Source organism: Oculina patagonica, chromosome 7 (assembly GCF_052425735.1).
Source record: "Oculina patagonica isolate OP01 chromosome 7, crgOcupat, whole genome shotgun sequence".
Lineage (NCBI taxonomy): Eukaryota > Metazoa > Cnidaria > Anthozoa > Scleractinia > Oculinidae > Oculina > Oculina patagonica.
The window spans coordinates 7,062,486-7,082,566 of NC_135764.1; the positions used below are offsets into that span (position 1 = coordinate 7,062,486).

At 38.5% G+C, this 20,081-nt stretch overlaps 2 protein-coding genes across 5 annotated transcripts in view; both read left to right on the plus strand.

The window, feature by feature from the left end:
- Positions 1-4,170, plus strand: part of LOC144661408 (uncharacterized) — a 44,932-nt gene extending 40,762 nt beyond the window's left edge. For 2 of the 3 annotated variants that reach the window (XM_078522155.1, XM_078522156.1), the window contains exon 2: positions 2,250-4,170. In XM_078522155.1, the coding sequence (XP_078378281.1) occupies positions 2,273-3,574 (1,302 nt within the window). In that variant the 5' untranslated portion in view covers positions 2,250-2,272 and the 3' untranslated portion in view covers positions 3,575-4,170. The remainder of the gene's footprint in view (positions 1-2,249) is intronic. The other variant, XM_078522157.1, reaches the window with a different exon arrangement.
- A 1,331-nt stretch (positions 4,171-5,501) lies between these two features.
- LOC144661406 (uncharacterized) lies at positions 5,502-19,026 on the plus strand. Of its 2 annotated transcripts, none has more exons than XM_078522151.1 (2): positions 5,502-5,583; positions 16,692-19,026. In XM_078522151.1, exons 1-2 carry the CDS (start codon positions 5,534-5,536, stop codon positions 17,998-18,000), a joined length of 1,359 nt encoding a protein of 452 aa, XP_078378277.1. In that variant the 5' UTR covers positions 5,502-5,533; the 3' UTR covers positions 18,001-19,026. The 2 variants fall into 2 exon arrangements, with proteins under 2 accessions (XP_078378277.1, XP_078378279.1); XM_078522153.1 differs by lacking the exon at positions 5,502-5,583 and adding an exon at positions 8,096-8,150.
- The last annotated feature ends 1,055 nt before the right edge of the window (positions 19,027-20,081 follow it).

Below are 20,081 nucleotides of genomic sequence, written 5' to 3' on the forward strand. Positions count from 1 at the left end.
TTATAAGTGTTGTTATTGTTATTTTTATTATTTTATATACATGTAATTTTAATTCAACTGTGTTTAGCTGCTCATTGTCTTGTTGTCAAAATTCGTTGCTTGGGTAATCAAAACTCAAAACCGTCGAAATATGGTCATTTATATAGTTGATATACAGTTGTAGAAGAAAATACAGTCTATTAGTTTGAAATAAATTTCTTTTGTTTTTGTTCTGTGCATTTCCAAGTTAATTATTTTATTTAAATGTATGTAATATGTGGCAACAGAAGATGTGTGGAATTTGTCTCAAAGGCTGGCAAATCTCCATTTGCATGTGTATATATCTACTGCATTGAGCAGTTTCACTGTTAAGTAAATTATTGCTCCTATCACATTTTATGAGTCGACATGAGACACATCTTGTTTCTTGCAAGAAGGTACTGCAGAAAAAAGGTGGAAGTGGCAAGATTTTTTTCTTGTTAAATTCACTGAATACAGTCGAAGCTCTCTTAACGGACACTCTCCTAGGCGGACAGCTCTACTAACGGTTGCCTTGTTTGAAAACCAGGTTTAAACCCCAAACAAACTCTGTATTTTTACATTCTCGTAAGCGGACATTCCAGTAAGCGGCCGCGGACACTTTCAGAGATCACGACTTAGACTTTTTCTTTGTTTTTAAGCTCCCGTAAGCGGACACCCCAAAGAAAAACCTATTAACAACCTCTGTATCTTGCTTTTTTATCAATCAGGTAAAAAAAATGCTGCTAAAAACCATTTCACGTTGAAGGTGACCTAATTGGCCGGCTCGTTTGCAATTCGGAATGTACGGCCTTTCTCGCCTATTTTTTGAAAAACCTTGAAAACCTTTTACTACGCATTTGAAGCTAAGAACCCACACCGCCTGAAGCCATTTCTGCGGAATTTTTCTGTTTACGACAAACACGTGCTACACTCCGGGCTGAATTAACTCGAGCTTCCAAGATTTGGTAATAGATTCTAAACTTCAGTTTTACAAAAAATGAGGGGGACAGTGGGGGAGCTAAAAACCGCATTACCGCACAAATTCGTAAAAATTCCGCAATTTCATAATAAGCCTGCATAACGGACGGATTCATTGACTCGAGAGCAAAAAGAAAACAGGCAATAATGAGTTAAGGCTGACAAGTTAAGGCTGTTTCATCTTGCTTCCGAAACGACTACGAACGGCTAGAATTGTATTTTTTTAATCAACTATCATCGACCAAAACGATGAGATAACGCATATCGTATGTTGGAGAATATCGCAATACCGCAATTCTGGATTAAAATTAACGAAATACCGCACGAAAAATTGGCCAATACTTCAATACCGCAAACCTCAATGTTTTCCTCAAAAAACTAAGAGTTCGAAAAGTAAACGTTCGATTGAGTTTGATTGAATATTTTCCATTCGATGAGTTCGATTGCCGAACTCAATCGAACTCAAGCCATGAATTGAGTTCGATTGAAATTTAGTTTGATTGGGTTCGATTTACCATGCCGGGGAATATGTAGCCGTAATTAACTTAATTATTTTGCTGTTCAGTTTGCTGTTAATGTTGTAACGCAACCAAAAGTGTAATAGCTACTCACCTCGTGAGAAGTGGACTGGGCATACTGTAATGACTAAAAATTGAAACACATACCCTAGTAATTGGAAAACATTGTATTTGGATTTTTTGGTGTCTGAGATTTGGTAATGATCTTGTTTTTTTTTTTTTTTTTTGGGGTGGAGAAAATGGTGGGTTCAAAGGTTAATTTAAGTCCGTCTAAAAGCCTTTCGCTTGTCCTGCCAGTGATTTGTCATTGAATTTGTAACATGAAGGGATAAGACTAACCCAACCGCCCTGAATGGGATTCTAGGCATTTTGTGATCCCCAGCAGTTAATTCAGGCCGCCCTGGTTATTCGCTGGTGCTCGTTCAGAGATGTGGGGAAAAGAGGTTCTCTGAGAGTAATTCAGTCTCCCCTGCTAGTGTTTTAAAACACTAGTCTTAAACAACTGGACACCAGAGAAAATCAGAAAGTCCTTTTGTCAAGGCAGACAGAACTACAAACATCCGTAATTCAATGCACATTCAAAGTCATCTCTGAGATGTCGTTTTAAGAGGTTACCGTTTGGTATTAATGATCAATTAGTCATTCTGAAATAGTTATTAAAATAAGCTTCTTAAACAGTCGTAAAAGTTATCATATGTTAAATATATCAATACATTTTGACTAAATTAGGCGTTTTTTAACTCTTTCTTGCAGGTGTCACACAAAAGGATATTCGTATGTCAAGTCAGAAAAGATCCCACCACGGACAGAAGCCATTTCAATGCAAAACCTGTGACAACTGTTTTAGTCAAGCAGGAAATTTGCGAATCCATGAAAAAAGGTTCCACACTGGAGAGAAGCCTTTTAAATGTAAAGCCTGTGACAAGTGTTTTGCCACAGCATGGGAATTGCGAGTACATGACAGATCCCATACTGGCGTTAAGCCATATCAGTGCAAAACCTGTGAAAAGTGTTTTAGCACAGCAGGATATTTGCGGACCCATGAACGATCCCATACTGGAGAGAAGCCTTTTGAATGTAAAGCCTGTGACAAGTGTTTTACCACAGCATGGGAATTGCGAGTACATGAAAGATCCCATACTGGCATTAAGCCATATCAGTGCAAAATCTGTGACAAGTATTTTAGTCAAGCAGGAAATTTGCGTGACCATGAAAGAAGATCCCATACTGGAGAGAAGCCTTTTAAATGTAAAGCCTGTGACAACTGTTTTACCACAGCATGGGAATTGCGAGTACATGACAGATCCCATACTGGCGTTAAGCCATATCAGTGCAAAACCTGTGAAAAGTGTTTTAGCACAGCAGGATATTTGCGGACCCATGAACGATCCCATACTGGAGAGACGCCTTTTAAATGTAAAACCTGTGAAAAATGTTTTACCACATCAGGGGAATTACAGATGCATAAAACATCGCATACTGGCATTAAGCCATATCAGTGCAAAATCTGTGACAAGTATTTTAGTCAAGCAGGGAGTTTGCGTGAACATGAAAGAAGATCCCATACTGGAGAGAAGCCTTTTAAATGTAAAGCCTGTGACAAGTGTTTTGCCAAAGCAGGGGAATTGCGGGTGCATGAAAGATCCCATACTGGCATTAAGCCATATCAGTGCAAAACCTGTGAAAAGTGTTTTGGCACAGCAGGACACTTGCGGACCCATGAACGATCCCATACTGGAGAGAAGCCTTTTAAATGTAAAGCCTGTGAAAAGTGTTTTAATACAGCAGGGGAATTGCGGGTACATGACAGATCCCATACTGGCGTAAAGCCATATCAATGCAAAACCTGCGACAAGTGTTTTAGTCATTCAGGAAGTCTGCGGATCCATGAAAGATCGCATACTGGCGTTAAGCCATATCAGTGCAAAACCTGTGAAAAGTGTTTTACTACATCAGGGCATTTGAGAACGCATGAATTCTCCCATACTGGAGAAAAGCCTTTTAAATGCAAAAGCTGTGAAAAGTGTTTTGGTCTGGCAGGAAATTTGCGGAGACATGAAATATCGCACACTAAATAGAAGCCTTAACGCTCCGTGTTCCAAACAGGACAAAGATCTTTCTAATAGTTACTCCTTACTTGTTGAACATTATGACGATCATATTAAGTAGTGTTTTCAGATAAAGAACCGTTAGCCGCTTTGCTAAATTTTGTTCGGTTTGTGTAACGTTTGTTTTATTCATATATTCACCAAACTGTGAATGGGCACGTAAAGACGATTGTGAATTGGTGTATCGTAAAAACTGAAACATGTGTACGAAAAACTTACAGGGAAGTAAACATGCATTGTTTCCGAGAAACGTACCAGTGCATTCTTACTGGTTGAACACAGTGACTGTTGAGGTATAAAATAGCATGGTTATTTACAGCATGAGATATAAGAAAGCATTATTGTTTTTTCTACTTAAGAAGCTGCGTTATGTTAAAACAGGCATATGTCATTGTAATTCAGTTCAAGTTTGGTTAATTTACATTTCTTAACAAAACTGTGAACAACTAAGGACGATTCTAAATTGATGATTGTGCTTCAAAAGTTTATATCGTAGAAACCAAAAAATGTGCCACATTTTGCGAGCTTTATACAGGAGAATAAACAAGTTTTGTTTTCGTTTGTTATCATGGTATTGAATTCATATTTAATACTTAATACTGCCTCGTCCCCAGTCGCTCGCGATCGTTGGGAGAAACGTTTCGCGCTCGCTCAAAACCCCCCCCCCCCCCCAAACCCCCCGGGGCGGGAAAACGGGGGGGGGGGGGGGTTAATATAGGAAGACGCTTTTCTCTGACGAAATGGTTGGTACGCTTTTTACGGGAAATGGAACTGTACAAATTTTACTCGCAGACAGTAAAAACGTGGAAAAGAACGACCGGTTTAACTATATTGTAGGCAGACCTAATTATATAAGCTGTTGTAAATCACTAATTTAACAAATAGAATTGTCAGTGAAAACCTGGCGAGGCCACAAAGGGTCATGTCACGGGGGGAGGTGGGGTGGGGCGGGCAAATACTTTGTATCGTCATCGTTCCCAGGCAGGTGTGCTTCCACTTTGAAGAATTAAAGCTGGCGAACTTAGTATAGGATTATTACAAAATGAAAAACCTAGTTATACTTTATCCATCACGTAGTAGAGCAAAGAATGGAGTTCAAGAAGGATACAGTAAATACCAGCGAGTAACAACCTTACCTTTTTTACAGGTTAGCCTAAACAGGTTCTTATATAAATGATAGTTAACACAAATTTAGGCTATTGAGGTTCTTAATAGGTTCTTATTTTCTGAAGAAAATTCTTTGATGCTTATAGAACTTTTAGTGGCATTCGGCCTATTCCTTGTATAAAATTTGCACATCACATAAGTGTATGTAAAAATGAAGCACTAATCATTTGTAACACGGCATTATATATATGCACAGTTATGCTTTGTCCAAACTCATAACCCAAATTAAAAGTAAACATTTTGTAGCAATTTTAGAAGATAAGAACCTGTTTCAAAATTTGAGGCTAAATAGGTTCTTATAAAAATGGAGTCTAATTGGCAAATTTCAGCCTAACAGGTTCTTAAATCTTAGGTTCTTACTCGCGGGTTTTTACTGTCGTACAAAAATCTCTAATTGCGAATAACCTTTTAAATCAATAGCCCAATTTCGATATTTTAAAATTCAGACAAAAACAATAAACATCACAACGAGGCTCCGGGGAATACACCCCACAAATTCTGTAGTTAAGTCCCGGAGCCTCATCCTGAGTTCTTTTGTTTTGGGCTGAATTTTAATATATCGAAATTGGGCTATTGATGCGTTAAAAAACGCTTGTTAACATATTCGAAAAGAATTTTGATTTCTTTGGAAACTTTGTAACGGTCACATGATCAATCGAGCGGTTGTGTTTTACTAGTTTTCATGATTGTGGATTGGAAGAGATTTCATTTTATTGCACTTCGCACGACTGGAACGTTCAGGAAAGGAGAGTTCATTGATGTATGCCGTTTCTCCAGCCAGGTGCTACAATAGCTCATTGGATGAAGAATTGGTATGAAGTATCAGTACAATGCTATTTACCCTATTTATTCGATTTACCGCCCTGGGCGCTTATTAAATTTTTGGACCTTGAAGATGGGCGCTTATTCGAGGCTGGGCGCTTATTCGAGGCTGGGCGCTTATTAAATTTTCACCATTTTAAGCAAGTAGCACGTTTATTTTGCAAGAAAACAACAATTATGATAACTAACTGTGAAGGTGTACGAAAGCTGAATAAAATATTCATTAAAAGTTTCAGTAAAAAAGCTAAACAAATCTCGGTTTTCGGGATAGTCATTTAATAGTAGTTAGTCAATTTTAATCTCAACTTCAACAATAATCAAAATTACTCTTGTACCCTCCATTTAGAGGGGTGGGGGTGGGCGCTTATTAACTTTTTCTACCTTCAGGGTGGGCGCTTATTCGAGGTGGGCGCTTATTCGAGGTTGGGCGCTTAATCGAATAAATACGGTAACTATGTTATTGCCTGAGTTTGCTTGCCGGCGAGGTAGGCAACAAGAGAGCGCTAGGCTTGTGGTGGGAACACTTGTTTCGCATTATTCGGAAAGAGGTTAAGCTATAAGAATTTTATTGCTACAACACAGGAAGAAAATGCTGACTTTACAAACTCCATGGACAAGAAACGGTTCCCCTTCCCCAGGCTTTTTCGTTAAGCTATTACTGCCATGCTGGAATCCTACATCGTCCATATATTTCTTAATTTATTTTACGTTATTCACTATTAAAAATAGCTATACCAGAATAGAGGACTGATTGAAAATGGCACATTTAAGTAAGTGAAACATGTAAGTGAATGAAATTAAGAAAAAGACGAGGCAATGTGCAGTGAAGCATTTGGAATATTGAATTCTTTTTTTGTGATTTTAATATACTGATGGTTTCAAATTTTTCAAACTTGTTTGGGTTTTATTTTTCATTGTCTGATATGACCTCATATTGGTTCTCATATTCCTAAACGGAGGAAAAGCAAACCGATTTGAAATAGTTAACCGACGAATGACGTGTGAGCCCTCTCCCACTCCGACCCAACTCGACTCGAACATCGCAGAAAATACGCACGAATGTCGAGCACGGGGACATGAACACACCAGGAAACTGACAACAGCGCGACACACTGGCCACTCAGACCCGAGAGAAATCGTCGGAACAGAAGACGACCAAAAGCGAGCCGCGAGGGGAATGCGGCCCCGACCAGGAGCCAGGGCCGCGAGAGGAGACACCCAGCGCGCCGCCCCGCCCGACGACCCCCGGCGGAGCGCAAGCCCCCCCCGCACCGCCGAGAAAAGACCACCGCCTGCCCCCCCCGGGCGGCGAAGGCCGGCGAGAGGTGCGCTGTCGGACGGCCCCGTAGCGCGGGCGCCCCCCAAAGAGGCGAGGAAAAGAAGGCCCGGACGTGGACAACGAAGACGAGGAGACTGACGACAACAGTTCGATCGAGTCACCTTAAGCCATCAATAAATTTAATTTAAACTACAATATAGATATTGTCCACATTGGCTTTGGTACGGAATATAGGTCCCGTGATCACTTTTAAGCAAATATGGAAGTTAGTTCACCTGGGCCGGGTTGTTCGAAAGGCGATTAACGCTAACCAAGGATTAAAAGATGATCGAGGTTTTAATTCCTTTTGTAAAAAAGGGTTTTCCACAGCTAATGTTTTGTGAAGTTTGAGATTGGTCCACGTCAAAACTGGGGGAGAGAAAATATAAACAGAAAGCCTGAAAGAAATGTTAAAAAAATTGAAACCAAATTTCACGCTAATCCTGGATTAGATCGTGCTTTGAACAACCGGGCCCTAAACTACACTTGTAGCGAGCGTGACCCTAGTTGGACCTGTAGCAAGCAATTTCATAACAAAGTATTCGGTTTCATTCAAAGATCAGCTCGCACGTACTAACGCGTGAGTGTAGAATTATTCCTATCTTATCCACGCTGGACAATGAGCGGCATAATTAAGGTGAGTGAGAATGGTATACTAGTTTTGTCGATGATTCAGCAATGATTTAGCATGACTAAAGGCAGAACTATGTAAACTCCTTTTCTGTAGTATAACCATGTAAAGTAATAGTACGTCGATGAAGTAGGGTAGTATATTCACAATATAAGTTGTAGAACAGTTTGCAGCCGGGTTGTCGCAGTGTTTATAGTCCAACATTTCAAATGCGTAGAAATGGTTAAAATATACTGCAGATCAGTCCTACCTTTTTTTGAAAACGCGCGTGATCTTTCAACGAAAGATCCGAGTTTGAGCAAAGACGATAAAGCGCCTTTCAAAAAGAAAAAGATTTAACGAAATAAGCGACTCTTTTGCAGTCCAGGTTTGTCAGGATCCATCCTCGTACCCAGGGTCGTCGTTCCCTTTGACCAGCGGTCAGAAGGGACGAAGACTCGAGGTACGAGAATGGTCAGGATCGATTTTCGATTTTACTATGTACGCACTGCGTACCTGTTGTCGTGGGGGACTGGGTCTCGATTTGATGGATTTGTTAATGGCGTCTGTCTGTGGTGTGTAGTCGATGTCTTCGAAGCAAAATTTCTTCATTCAGTTGATCATTTGAGGTAAGAATAACATCTTTTGACTTAGTACTCAACCAACACTTGTTCTGAGCGATGTAAGAGAACTCCGCAAGTTTAATTCACCTCATTTACATGTGTTCGTAGCACCATTCTTATAATTCAATGAGATGTAAATAAGCTAATTGCGATGCATGTATTTTGCATATTTTATAGACGCTAGAACAATGCTTTGTAATTAATTGTACAAAGAAGTTAAGGAAAAAAATTCTCAGGAAAATTTCGTTTGTTTTCGTCTTCAGTTCTTGCAGGTTGTTCGATTTTGTTTGATTACACAACCCAATCGAACGATTGTCGTGCGACTGGGTTCAATTGATTGTTAGTTCGATTGAAGACCATTGAATACCCCGGGATGATAGCCTTGTGTTTTTTGTTGTTTAGCGTGGATCGACAACTTTTTATCGAAACAGTTTCAGTTAGTTTCTAGCTACCTGATAACTCTTTTACTATTATTATTGATTGTTCTCTCATTTACAAACACATTAACAGTGTTATTACTAACATTACTTATACAGTGGTAAATTGCACAAAACTTTAATACAATACATTGTTTACCTTAGTCCGGCGGCTTAGCTCCTGAATTGTGCGATTTTTGATACAAGCACCAAACTTTGCAGGATTACAAGCATTCGCATACTAATCAATTCTTGATATAGTGCCAACGCCAATTTCCTATTTTCAGCTAGTAAACAGCAATGAAATTTTCAGCCGAGAGGCCCCCCTGCCCCTTCCCCACGAAGTATTTCTTCTTGTACTTTTATAAACCTTTTATTGTTGATTTTTATTCATAAATACAGATATGAATGCTTTTAATTAGGCTTACAATTGTTATTTTTTACCATCTGTTTGATACCAATAATTAAATAGGAAATTATTGCCTGGGAAAAGATTTTTCGTTCCCCGCCCTCTGCTCCCTCGCGTCTTTCGTTTTGCGCTAGCGTCCAGGTCTCTGGATCGGTAAACCGTTCGCTAATAGAAGAAAAATAGGAAAATATAGGGCTGTGAACAGTCTAAATTACAGCATTTCATTCTAAATTTTGTACGTGCGACTTGGTATCACTACCTGGCATAATAGTAATTGTCTATAAACCAGGACAAACAAATATTTCACGAAATTTCATTGATTTTAACCCTATCCAGACCGGGAGGGGCGGAAAGTGCCCGCGCTGACTTTGAACGCTTATAACTTTTTCAAGATTCAACCAAACGCTACCAAACTTTGCGAATTTATCTAAAATTTATCTGGAAATACTTTGGTAGGATAAGTTGTTGTGTCAGGAACTTGACGTCACCATGGCAACGGTATTTTGACAGGCATGTTTTCCCAATTTTGTAATTTTCGTGTTTCTATTAATGAAAAATAATTTTAAAGCAATTATTTTCATCCTTTTACGGTTTTAAGCACAGTTTTATTGGTTTTGAGTACTTTGCAGTAATTTTGGGCGGTTTTGTGACGTTTTGGAAAAAACTCGAAATCCAAGATGGCGGATCCAAGATGGCGGCTGTTTTGACATTATGATGTAATTGTCACGTGATGTGACGTCATCTTCCCACGTGACGTATACCAAAAGATAGGTGTTTGGACATACTATATATTCCCTAAGTTTCATTGTGATTGCTTAAATATTCTGGAAGTTACGGAGGTCTGAAAAGATCCAAAAAAGCCCGGTCTGAACAGGGTTAATAAATTAAGGTTTCCATGGAAACCGGTGTTTTTCGGGCTTGGCACTATATCTGAAAAAATTTCTGTTGGTGACCACTTTCATTGTGCCAAGTTTCATGCTTGTATCAAAAAGTGCACAATTCAACTAAAATTTCGAGCTAAGCCGCCGGACTACCTGAGATCTTAAGTGACACAGTAAACTCTCACTATAACGGACACTTTTGGGACCACAATTTCGTGTCCACAATCAAGGATGTCGCTAAGGGCCGGCTGCCAGCTAATTTAACCGGCTGAAATAGAACTTAAAAAACTCATTAATAATTCATAAAGAAAATACAAAGGAAATTAATGTTTAATGAGTGTCTTTATATCTGATAAAGACACGGCTAAACTTTGCGTCCAATATTCTAGGCCAAAATAATCCCAAATCTAAATATTAGTGCAGGAATGAGTTGATCTACATCAGAAGATTTTTAAGCCGTTCAATAAATCCGCAGTTCGTGTTTTATCAAGTCTAAAACACTCGGCTGCACATCATGTTTTAAACTTGATAAAACACTGCTGCTCATTTATTAAACATTACTTAACTCTGGCTAAAATTTCACATGAAAACAAAGGCTTTTAGAGTTGCCAACACCAGAAAAGCCAGCTGGGCTTGTTGATGAGCTGGCTTAGTGTTTTCTTAGCTACATCCCTGCGCAATAGAGAAAGTCGGTAGTAGCGGGAGTTATTTTCAATAATTCATATTTGCCGGGACTTCAACTTTTGTCTGTAATTGCATAGTATCCATAATAGCAAGGTGTGCCCAAGGTGGGAGTCAAATATAGTTGTTTAATTATATAGACAATAAAAAGTTTATGAGTTCAAATGTTTGGGCCATAGACACCTGGGCCCGGTTGTTCAAAGCATGATTAAGCTAATCCAGGATTAGCGTCAAATTTGATTTCAATTTTATATAATTTCGTTGAGGTTTTTTGTTAATATTTTCTGTCCCACAGTTTTGACATAGACCAATCTCAAACTTAACAAAGTATTAGCTTTGGGAAACCCTTTAAAACAAGAGAAATTAAAATCTTGATCATCTTTTAATCCTGGGTTAGCCTTAATCGTCTTTCGAACAACCCGGCCCTACTGTTTAGCCTCAGTGTTCAGACTCAAGACTCAAGGTTACAGTTACTAACTTGAAAGTCAGAGTTCAATTTATTGTTGTAGAATATTGGTTTGGTCACAGGCTTACCATCATCTGTTTGTATGGTAACTTTTGCCGAGAAAGTTGAAAATTTCTTGAAAACTCATTAACAATTCATTAAGTTAACTTCCAATCACGAGATGTATACCACATTGCGTGCATGCATTTGAACCCAATGAAAAACAGTATACCAATCTCCAATGAGAGTACATCAACAGCTTGCGCAAAATCAATTAATATTTATTAATCCGTACTATCCTTGAAATTTTTTAACAATACAACTCATGAAATCGTAAATAGTGCTAACAACAATTCCTTAAATACAGAAAGCGTTGGATGCTAAATACTATTACATAAATTGTGTTTGGTGGATACCGTAGAATTCCGGTTATAAGCCCCCCCCCCTCCCAAATAAGCCCCCCTGGTTATAGGCCCATCTACCTGGTAACAAAAAGTTACATCCGATTATAAGCCTCCCGGATATAAGCCCCCCTCTACCGGATGACAGTACTGAACAGGGCTAAGTGTTGCTTTTTTATGCATTTTTAACTTAAAAACTTATTTCGATCAACACTCCCGAGGTGCGTTTCGAAACTTTTTTTTATTCCGCTTATAAGCCCTCCCGGATATAAGCCTCCCGCTTATAAGCCGAATAACCCTTATGAAGTAGTATAAGCCCAGGGCTTATAACCGGAATTCTACGGTATAACTCTTCGTTCTTTTTCCTCTTCTTCAATAAAAAATATGCTTTGCCAAGTATCGAACGCTTCGAAACCTAATGCAAATTGCCAAATCCCTAATTCCGAATCTCTAAATGGGCCTCCTGAAAGAATGGAATTTTTTCTCCACCCGAATTCTTTGCCATTGTTTAAACAGCGTTAACACATTTTAGTTTTTATACTTTGACTTAATTCTCTTTCTCGTAACAGTGCTCGAAATTAGAAAAAAATCCAGGTTGTCCTTATGGAAGATGCCGGACAACCTAACCCCTGAGTTTGGTTGCCCTGCTGAGGGCTTGGTTGTCCGTTTTTTGTTTAAAATTTTTTATTAAAATTTTTTGTTCCCAGGCCATGAAACGATAACATTTATTTTACAATTCATAACGGTGTGAAACAGCCCATCCTAAACAAAACTGTAGAATTCCTTTATAAGAAATGAACACAACATTTTCACTTACTTTAAACGTTTATGAAAATACTTTTTTGTACTTTCAGAAGCTGTATAGTAATTTTATTACTCCCTTCGCACGCAAAACACGCCAAACTCGAAACAGCTAAATATAAACTAGCAGTAATCATAGATTAAAGAGTGCGTTCGAGTATTGGTATGTTGGAATTGCAATTTCTGGGGTTTTGCATTGAGAAGGCATGGTTTATTTTTTGTTGAAGCAGACACCCTGTTTTAGATTGTAGCAGTTCTTGATATGATAAAGCAGTATTTTTCTTTGGATGAATGCTACCTAATCAGAGCCATTCAAATGATTCATCACAAGTCGTGATTGTGATTAAAAGAAGAAAAAGAACCTGAAATAATGACCGGAATGGCAAACGCTTATTGGGTATCCGGACAACTTGCCCCCTAGAAAATTCGCCCCAGACAACTCGCCCCCAATCTTAAGACAATATTATTTGTCCCCGACTTGTGTTTTGGTAAAAGAGAGTGAAAATCTGAATATTTCTCATTCTTAAAGCGTGTGCAAATGCATTCAAAAGTGCCAAGATGTTGTGAATTTTGAAGTCATGCAAATCTACATGCGTAATTAATTAGTTACTTTCAACACGCGTGCACCAAAATATTTCTATGAGTTCTGTACGTGTTTAGAAGACAACTCAGCAAGCTTATCCTGGCTTTATTGAACTTGACAAACTTCCAATTAACTGTTTCAACCTTTGATTTCCTTTTTCTTAAGAATTGTGGTGGATTCAATCGATTAGAAGAGAGCTGTTTTTGTGTTTTAAATTTATTACTTCTTTGGCTTATTCTGTTGGGTGATCATGGTAATGTAATTTCTTGGGTTGCCCGGCGGTTTTTTCTCGGGCAACCAGGCCTTAATTTTCCTTAAAAACTGGTTGCCCAAATGCACTTTTAGTCGTCTCGGACGACCGGACAACCGCTAATTTCGAGCACTGTTGTAAACAATTTTCGGTTCATAAACCAGGCCGCTCCTTCTGCGCTCATTGTTGGGACGCTAACGAATCTTGCATGCAAATGCGTTCTTCTAGAAAAAAGCCAAAATTTGACACTGCATAATTTCTTATAATTTGTTACATTTGACAAAACATGTCACTGCATACTTTCCTATATTCTGCATTTGAGAAGCATCTGCTTGTTTAAAAGCTTGAGAAGCTTTTTTCAAACCTCGAGCCTGTGTTTCATCGGGGTATCCAAACACCTCGCAACAATAAAAGCACTCGGCCTATGGCGTCGTGCTTTTATTTGTTTCTCGGTGTTTGGATACCCCAATGAAACACTCGCTCTCGTTTTGGAAATAGTACTTGAAAACTTTTTTTTATCACTTATTGCTATCGTAAACATTTTACCTTCCTAATATCAGCATTTGAATATGCTGGTTTCCTAGAAATGGTCAGTATAAAACATGCACTGCTGCTTACAGGCTATTGATTACAGACTGGGTGTAATATATGAACCTTAGTCTAAGGTATATAACACGGGCTACAGACTGCAGACTGCTAGGTATATGATAGTGGAGCGGGAAAATAATAGGAGGAGGGGAGCCTGGGACAAAAAGGGCAAGAGGTGGAAGAAGAGATGGAGGGGAGCGGGTTTCTCAAGATGGCGGGATCCTGGAGAAATTAACAAAAAAAAAATCACAACATTTTGTTATATTTTGCAAAAGAAATGAGACAAATAGGAGAGAATTACTGCAGAAAGGGGAGAAAAGTGTAAGAAAAGGGTATAGAAAGTTGGAGTAAGAGGTTTGGGAAGCGGAAGGTTTAGACCGCCCTGCCACCCCTTGAACATACCAAAAAATGAATACCAAGAGTCAATCTACATTTCGAGAAAATCAAGCTTGTTTGAGAACAAAAGAAAAATTCAATGGTTGCTATGGTAACCCTTTGTGGTTAAGTGACGGGTAAAAAATAAAATTTGGTCATATTTGATCATTATGGTGTATTTTGTTTTCGTTTTGTCTGGCTATTATCTGTAATTCTACTGCAATATAATTTTGTATGACAGTGTTCTCTCTAGGTGCTTTAGGCCAGGCGGGCCGCCTGGCTTGATTCACTGAAAAATCGTTGCCGCCTGGCTTAAAACTATAGATTTATCCCAATGCAAGCTTATTTAAGATTTGGAAATGGGAATGCTTATCCATAAAATTAAGTAAAGAAGAAATCACACAACAAAGTTGATGAAACATTGCTTGGTGTTTTTTTTACTGTGTTTTCTCGCAATTGACAAAATTATTAAATTGATTTACCTTTACATGAATAATTCAATATGTTCAAAGCTGTGATTCATTCGTGTCATTGAACAGCAGCAATCTCAAGTTTAACTAAAAATAACACGCAAACTGCGGTGATAAACATAACAGACAAGCGCATTGTTAGGAAAAAATGGACCTTTTACTTGACGTTTCGTATGCTTCTACATACATGGATGCTTCTACATACAAGGATGTGCTGTTTTGGTTGATGTTCCGTGATTCAACTTGTTTCAAGTTAGAACACGTAAAAACAAATCACCACAAAGTTGCAGTTAAAATGTAAACAATGCGCAAGTAAGTCGTACATTTGGGAATCTTTATTAAGTTTATATTCAGGCCACAGGAAGGTTCTTACACATAAAAATTAAATAAGAATAAACCTCATTGCCAGGGTCTCTCCTCGTTCCCTCATCTGTCACTCAGGAGAGTAGGGGGAGACCCTGGGAGCAAGCTTGAAGAGAGTACCCCCTGGCCTTTCAAAAAACCTGGGGAGAACACTGTATGACATGTTTTTACTATTAAAACTCAGGTTCATTAATACAGTTAGTTCAATTGAAATGAAAGGGGATGGGTGACTGTATATAAAGGTCATTTAACAAATTGACAAGGGATAGGAAGGCTCCACAGGGTTGAATTACCCATACATGTAAATACAGGCAGCTAGTTGGTAGTTGTCTCTGTCAATGCAAGTGATCTCACAAGTTAATTATTTTTTTTTAAATGTATGTGATATCAGATAATAACAGATGCGTGTAATTTGTCTGAGAGTTTGGCAAATCCCCATTTGCATATGCATAAATCTACTGCATTGAACAATTCCACTCTAAAGTAAATTACTGATCATCATATCACATTTTATGAGACATCTTGTTTCTTGCAAGAAGCATACTGGAAGTGTCAAGATTTTTTTCATGTTAAATTCACTTTATAGTTTATTTACACTGGGTTTATAAATTGATGGAAGCTAAGGAAACACTATTGAATGAGAAGCTGCTAAATTGATAAGCTTTTTCGTTTTCTTTTAAGAATTTTGTTTAGAAGGAAATGTGTAGCCATAATTTTTTATTTTGCTGTTCGGTGTGCTGTTAATGTTGTAACCCAACTAAAAGTGCAATAGTCCCACACCTTGAGAAGTGGACTGTAGTGCTAGAAGATTGATTTCTCTACAAGACTTTTTAGCAGTCATGCAAAGAAGGAAGACGATTACCTCACTTGTAAATGAAATGCCACAATATAATTAATAGATCTAATAATTAATCAAGGTCAAGAACTTGTTAATGTTTGTAGGCAGCTATGTAGGGATACTTAGCTGTCATTTAAAATATCCTGATTTTAATATGAGCTTAGAAATCCTTGCAACTTTTGTGAGAGATGTACCATTAATATTTGGCTTTTTCTATTCAGAGACTCTTTAGCTATCTTATTCACTCTAGTCATTAAATGATATTAAAATGTCTCCAAACATACTGTATTGACTTAGAGTTGAAACAAACACCGTTTTTTTTTTTGTAATTCAACTGGAAAACATAAGCTTGTCTTCAAAGAGATGTAATATTGGCTATTTTGGTGTCTAAGATTTGCACATTTTCGGTTATTTGGTTTGATTTTTTTTTGGGTTGGGTAGTGAAAAAGGTGGGCTAAAAAGTTTATTTATGCCTGTCTTAAAACATGTGGCTTGTCCTACTGTCTAATTCGCATTGAGTTTGTAACATGAAAGGATAAAACTAACCCAACCGCCCTGGATGGGATTCTAGGCAGTTTGAAACCCCAGCAGTTAATTAAGGCTGGCCTGGTTTTTCGCTGTTGCCCGTTCAGTGAAGTGGGGAAAAAGAAGTTCTCTAAGAATAATTCAGTCTCCCATGCTAATGGTTAAGACTGCACTCCAGAGAAAGCCCCAGAGAGGTACAGACAGTCCACTTGAATGGTCATTTCTATGATACGGTATAGAGAAGTTTGTTGTAGTGATCAAAATTATCCTGAAATCGTTATTCAAATAGGTGTCTTAATGAACCTTAAAAGTGATTGTTATTAAATCTACCGTTACATTTCGACTTTTAGTGGTGTTGTGTCTTATCGCGGATAAATCACTCAACTCTGTCGATAAAAGGCCGACCGAAGTTTATTGTACTCTTACTAAAACTAAGTTACACAACAGTTACGCTTAATTAATTAACACTTATATGACGTCTCTAGTTAACACTATAAGTGAGTATCTGTTAACTGTTACAGGTGCAGCCCAAAAGATATGTCAAGACAGAAAAAGGCCCACCACGGAGAGAAGTCTCAATGCAAAACCTGTAACAGGTATTTTAGTACAGCTGAAAATTTGCGGATTCATGAACGATCCCATACTGGAAAGAAGCCATTTCAATGCAAAACCTGTGACAAGTGTTTTAGCACAGCAGGGGATTTGCGGGTGCATGACAGATCCCATACTGGAGTAAAGCCATATCAGTGCAAAACTTGTGGCAAGTCTCTTAGTACAGCCGGAAATTTGCGGATTCATGAAAGAAGATCCCATACTGGAGAGAAGCCTTTCAAATGTAAAACCTGTGACAAGTGTTTTACCACAGCATGGGAATTGCGGATACATGAAAGATTCCATACTGGCGTAAAGCCATATCAGTGCAAAACCTGTGAAAAGTGTTTTACTACAGCAGGGGAATTGCGGGTACATGAAAGATCCCATAATGGCATAAAGCCATATCAGTGCAAAACCTGTGAAAAGTGTTTTAGTCAAGCAGGACATTTGCGGATCCATGAAAGAAGATCCCATACTGGAGAGAAGCCTTTTAAATGTAAAGCCTGTGTCAAGTGTTTTACCACAGCATGGGAATCGCGGATACATGAACAATCCCATACTGGCGTTAAGCGATATCAATGCAAAACCTGTGACAAGTGTTTTAGTGCAGCTGGATATATGCGGATCCATGAAAGATCTCATACTGGAGAGCAGCCCTTTCAATGCAAATCCTGTGACAAGTGTTTAAGTACAGCTAGAACTTTGCGGATCCATGAAAGAACCCATACTGGTATAAAGCCATATCAGTGCAAAACCTGTGACAAGTGTTTCAGTGTAGCAGGAAATTTGCGGGTACATGAAAGATCCCATTCTGGGGACAAACCTTTTAAATGTAAAGCCTGTGACAAGTGTTTTACTACAGCAGGGCAATTACGGGTACATGAAAGATCCCATACGGGCGTAAAGCCATATCAGTGCAAAACCTGCGGCAAATGCTTTAGTCGAGCAGGACATTTGCGGAGACATGAAATATCGCACACTAAACAGAAGCCTTATTCTCAATCGAAAAGTCTCAGAATACAAAGGAAGAAACACTGTAAAGCTCTGTGTTCCAAACAGGACAAGGATCTCGCTGATAAGAATGGTGTATTAACAACGGCAAGATCCACTTTAATGGATGTCAATCCAAGCCATGCTAAGACGTTCACCTGTTGGATTTGCCAGGAGGAACTTAGCAGTTACTCCTTACTTGTTGAACATTATGACGATCATATGAAATATGTTGTCACAAAATGAGCCTTTGGTCGTTTGTTTTTTCACATTTCATTTTCTTAACCGAACTGTGATAAGACATGTAAGGATGATTGTGAATTGGTGCGTGTTGTTTTAATAGACCTCATCGTAAAAAACTTAAAGAGTGGCAAGAGCAGTGTACAAGGAAGAAAACTTACGTTTTTTCTGTTTTCAGTGATCGTTTTCATGCATCAGCGACATCATGAGCAAGATCCTCTTTAAGCGATGACTTAGCAGTGCTTCCTTACTTGGTCGACTCTGTGAAGATCATATGAAATAACATGTAATAAGCTGTTAGACGTTCTGTTAATGCATGTATATAGCATTTTTATTCTGTTGTGTTAGGTTGGGTTAGGTAATATTTCTTGACGAAACTGTGGAAAGTAAGGACGATTCTGAATTGGTAATTCTCTTTTAACGGTCTTTTTCGTAGAAACTAACTAAAAAATAAACATTTCAAGCGTTAACTACAACGATAAAACATAGAACTAGAAGTTGCTCATTGAAAGCAAGTGCAATTTTTTGTGTTCGACGTTAGGAGAGCACAACCTAATCATGTCATTGTGCGAAGAATATCGAGTTTTTGGTTTGTGGTACTAGAATAGCGCTCCCGAAGCACTTAAATATTTTAAGTAATATTTAACAATTATTCGCCTCAGGCTCAGTTATAATTCAACAATAATCACTGAGCCTGAGGCGAATAATTGTTTTAGTATCATTTTCAGAGGTGAATGTCAAAAACTGCAAAATAACAACAGAAAACACGAAAACAACAAACAGAAGTGCAAATCAAAATTTATACTCACGTTTTAGCAATAAAACGGAACAAAATAAACACTACAAAAAGATAGATATTCGGTACCTTTGTTTAATCGTTGGTGACTTCTGAGCAATTGTGTGAATCCTCTCGAAATTACTAGCTCCAGTGAGAAGAGAACTAAATAATGTTTTGACAGTCGATCTGACTGAGTACATGGCCGTGTGCGATCTCCAAAACCACCATTTTTACGATCAATTCTAATGCCTTAAAAACCATATCTTGAAATATTTTCAGTCCTAAAGCTTTGGTAGTAAATTTGCAAACTCCCAATGTTTCAAATATCCATAATTTAGAGTGATGTCATTTAAAAGAGAGACATTTTCATTCAGCAAATGCCGCCATGTTCACTGACCTGGATGACAAACGTGGCACGGCTTAGTAGCCAACCCTATATGATGCAATATTCACCGCCTAGCGCGGTAAATATTGCGTCATAGTCCGATCTTTCTCGACCAATCAGAATTGAATTCACCCCTAGAAATTAGTATTGGTAATCAAATGGCGACGAGTGAAATTAGGAAATAATTACACGCGCGTTTTGTCAAAACGCTTATAATTATTAGCATTTTGACAAAATGCAAGTGAGATTATTTCCTTATTTCACGAGTATACCATTTCATTACATTTTAATATCATAGGTGACAAATTACGCTTGCAATCGTCGGTTTTTGACTGGTATATTGCATTGCAAACTCTGCAAACTCCGAGCTTTGAAAAGTTGAAAGCATACATTGAGTCGGGAGTTCCGCAGGGAAGCTGTCTGGGACCTGTTCTGTTCTTACTCTACGCGGCTGGATTATTCAAGATCATTGACAAACACCTATCCAACGCACACAGTTACGCCGACGACACCCAAATCTATCTGTCTTTCCGACCACACCCACCTGTGTCTCAGGATGCTGCGCTGGGGAGTATCGAGAACTGTGTTGCTGATGTCCGTGCCTGGATGCTTTCTAACCGCCTTCTGATCAATGACACCAAGACCGAGTTTGTAATCATCGGTTCCCGGCAGCAATTGTCCAAGAATCATATCGACAAGATTACAGTTGGAGAGTCAACGATCGAACCTGTGAAGATGGTGCGCAACCTTGGAGCATGGTTTGATTCCCACATGTCAATGAATTCTCACATTGGGAAAGTGTGCAGTAAGGAATTCCGCAGTCTTTATAACATTCGGCAGATCAGGAAATTCCTTTCGGAGGAAACAACGAAGATTTTGGTGCATGCTTTCGTCACCTCACATCTCGACTACTGTAACTCACTA

What these genes read in the sequence shown, in the direction of transcription:
- LOC144661406 (XM_078522151.1), top strand. Translation starts at nt 5,534, where the DNA reads ATGCCGTTTCTCCAGCCAGGTGCTACAATAGCTCATTGGATGAAGAAT. An exon ending in GCTCATTGGATGAAGAATTG is followed by an intron (nt 5,584 to 16,691) that starts GTATGAAGTATC and finishes TAACTGTTACAG; the next exon opens with GTGCAGCCCAAAAGATATGT.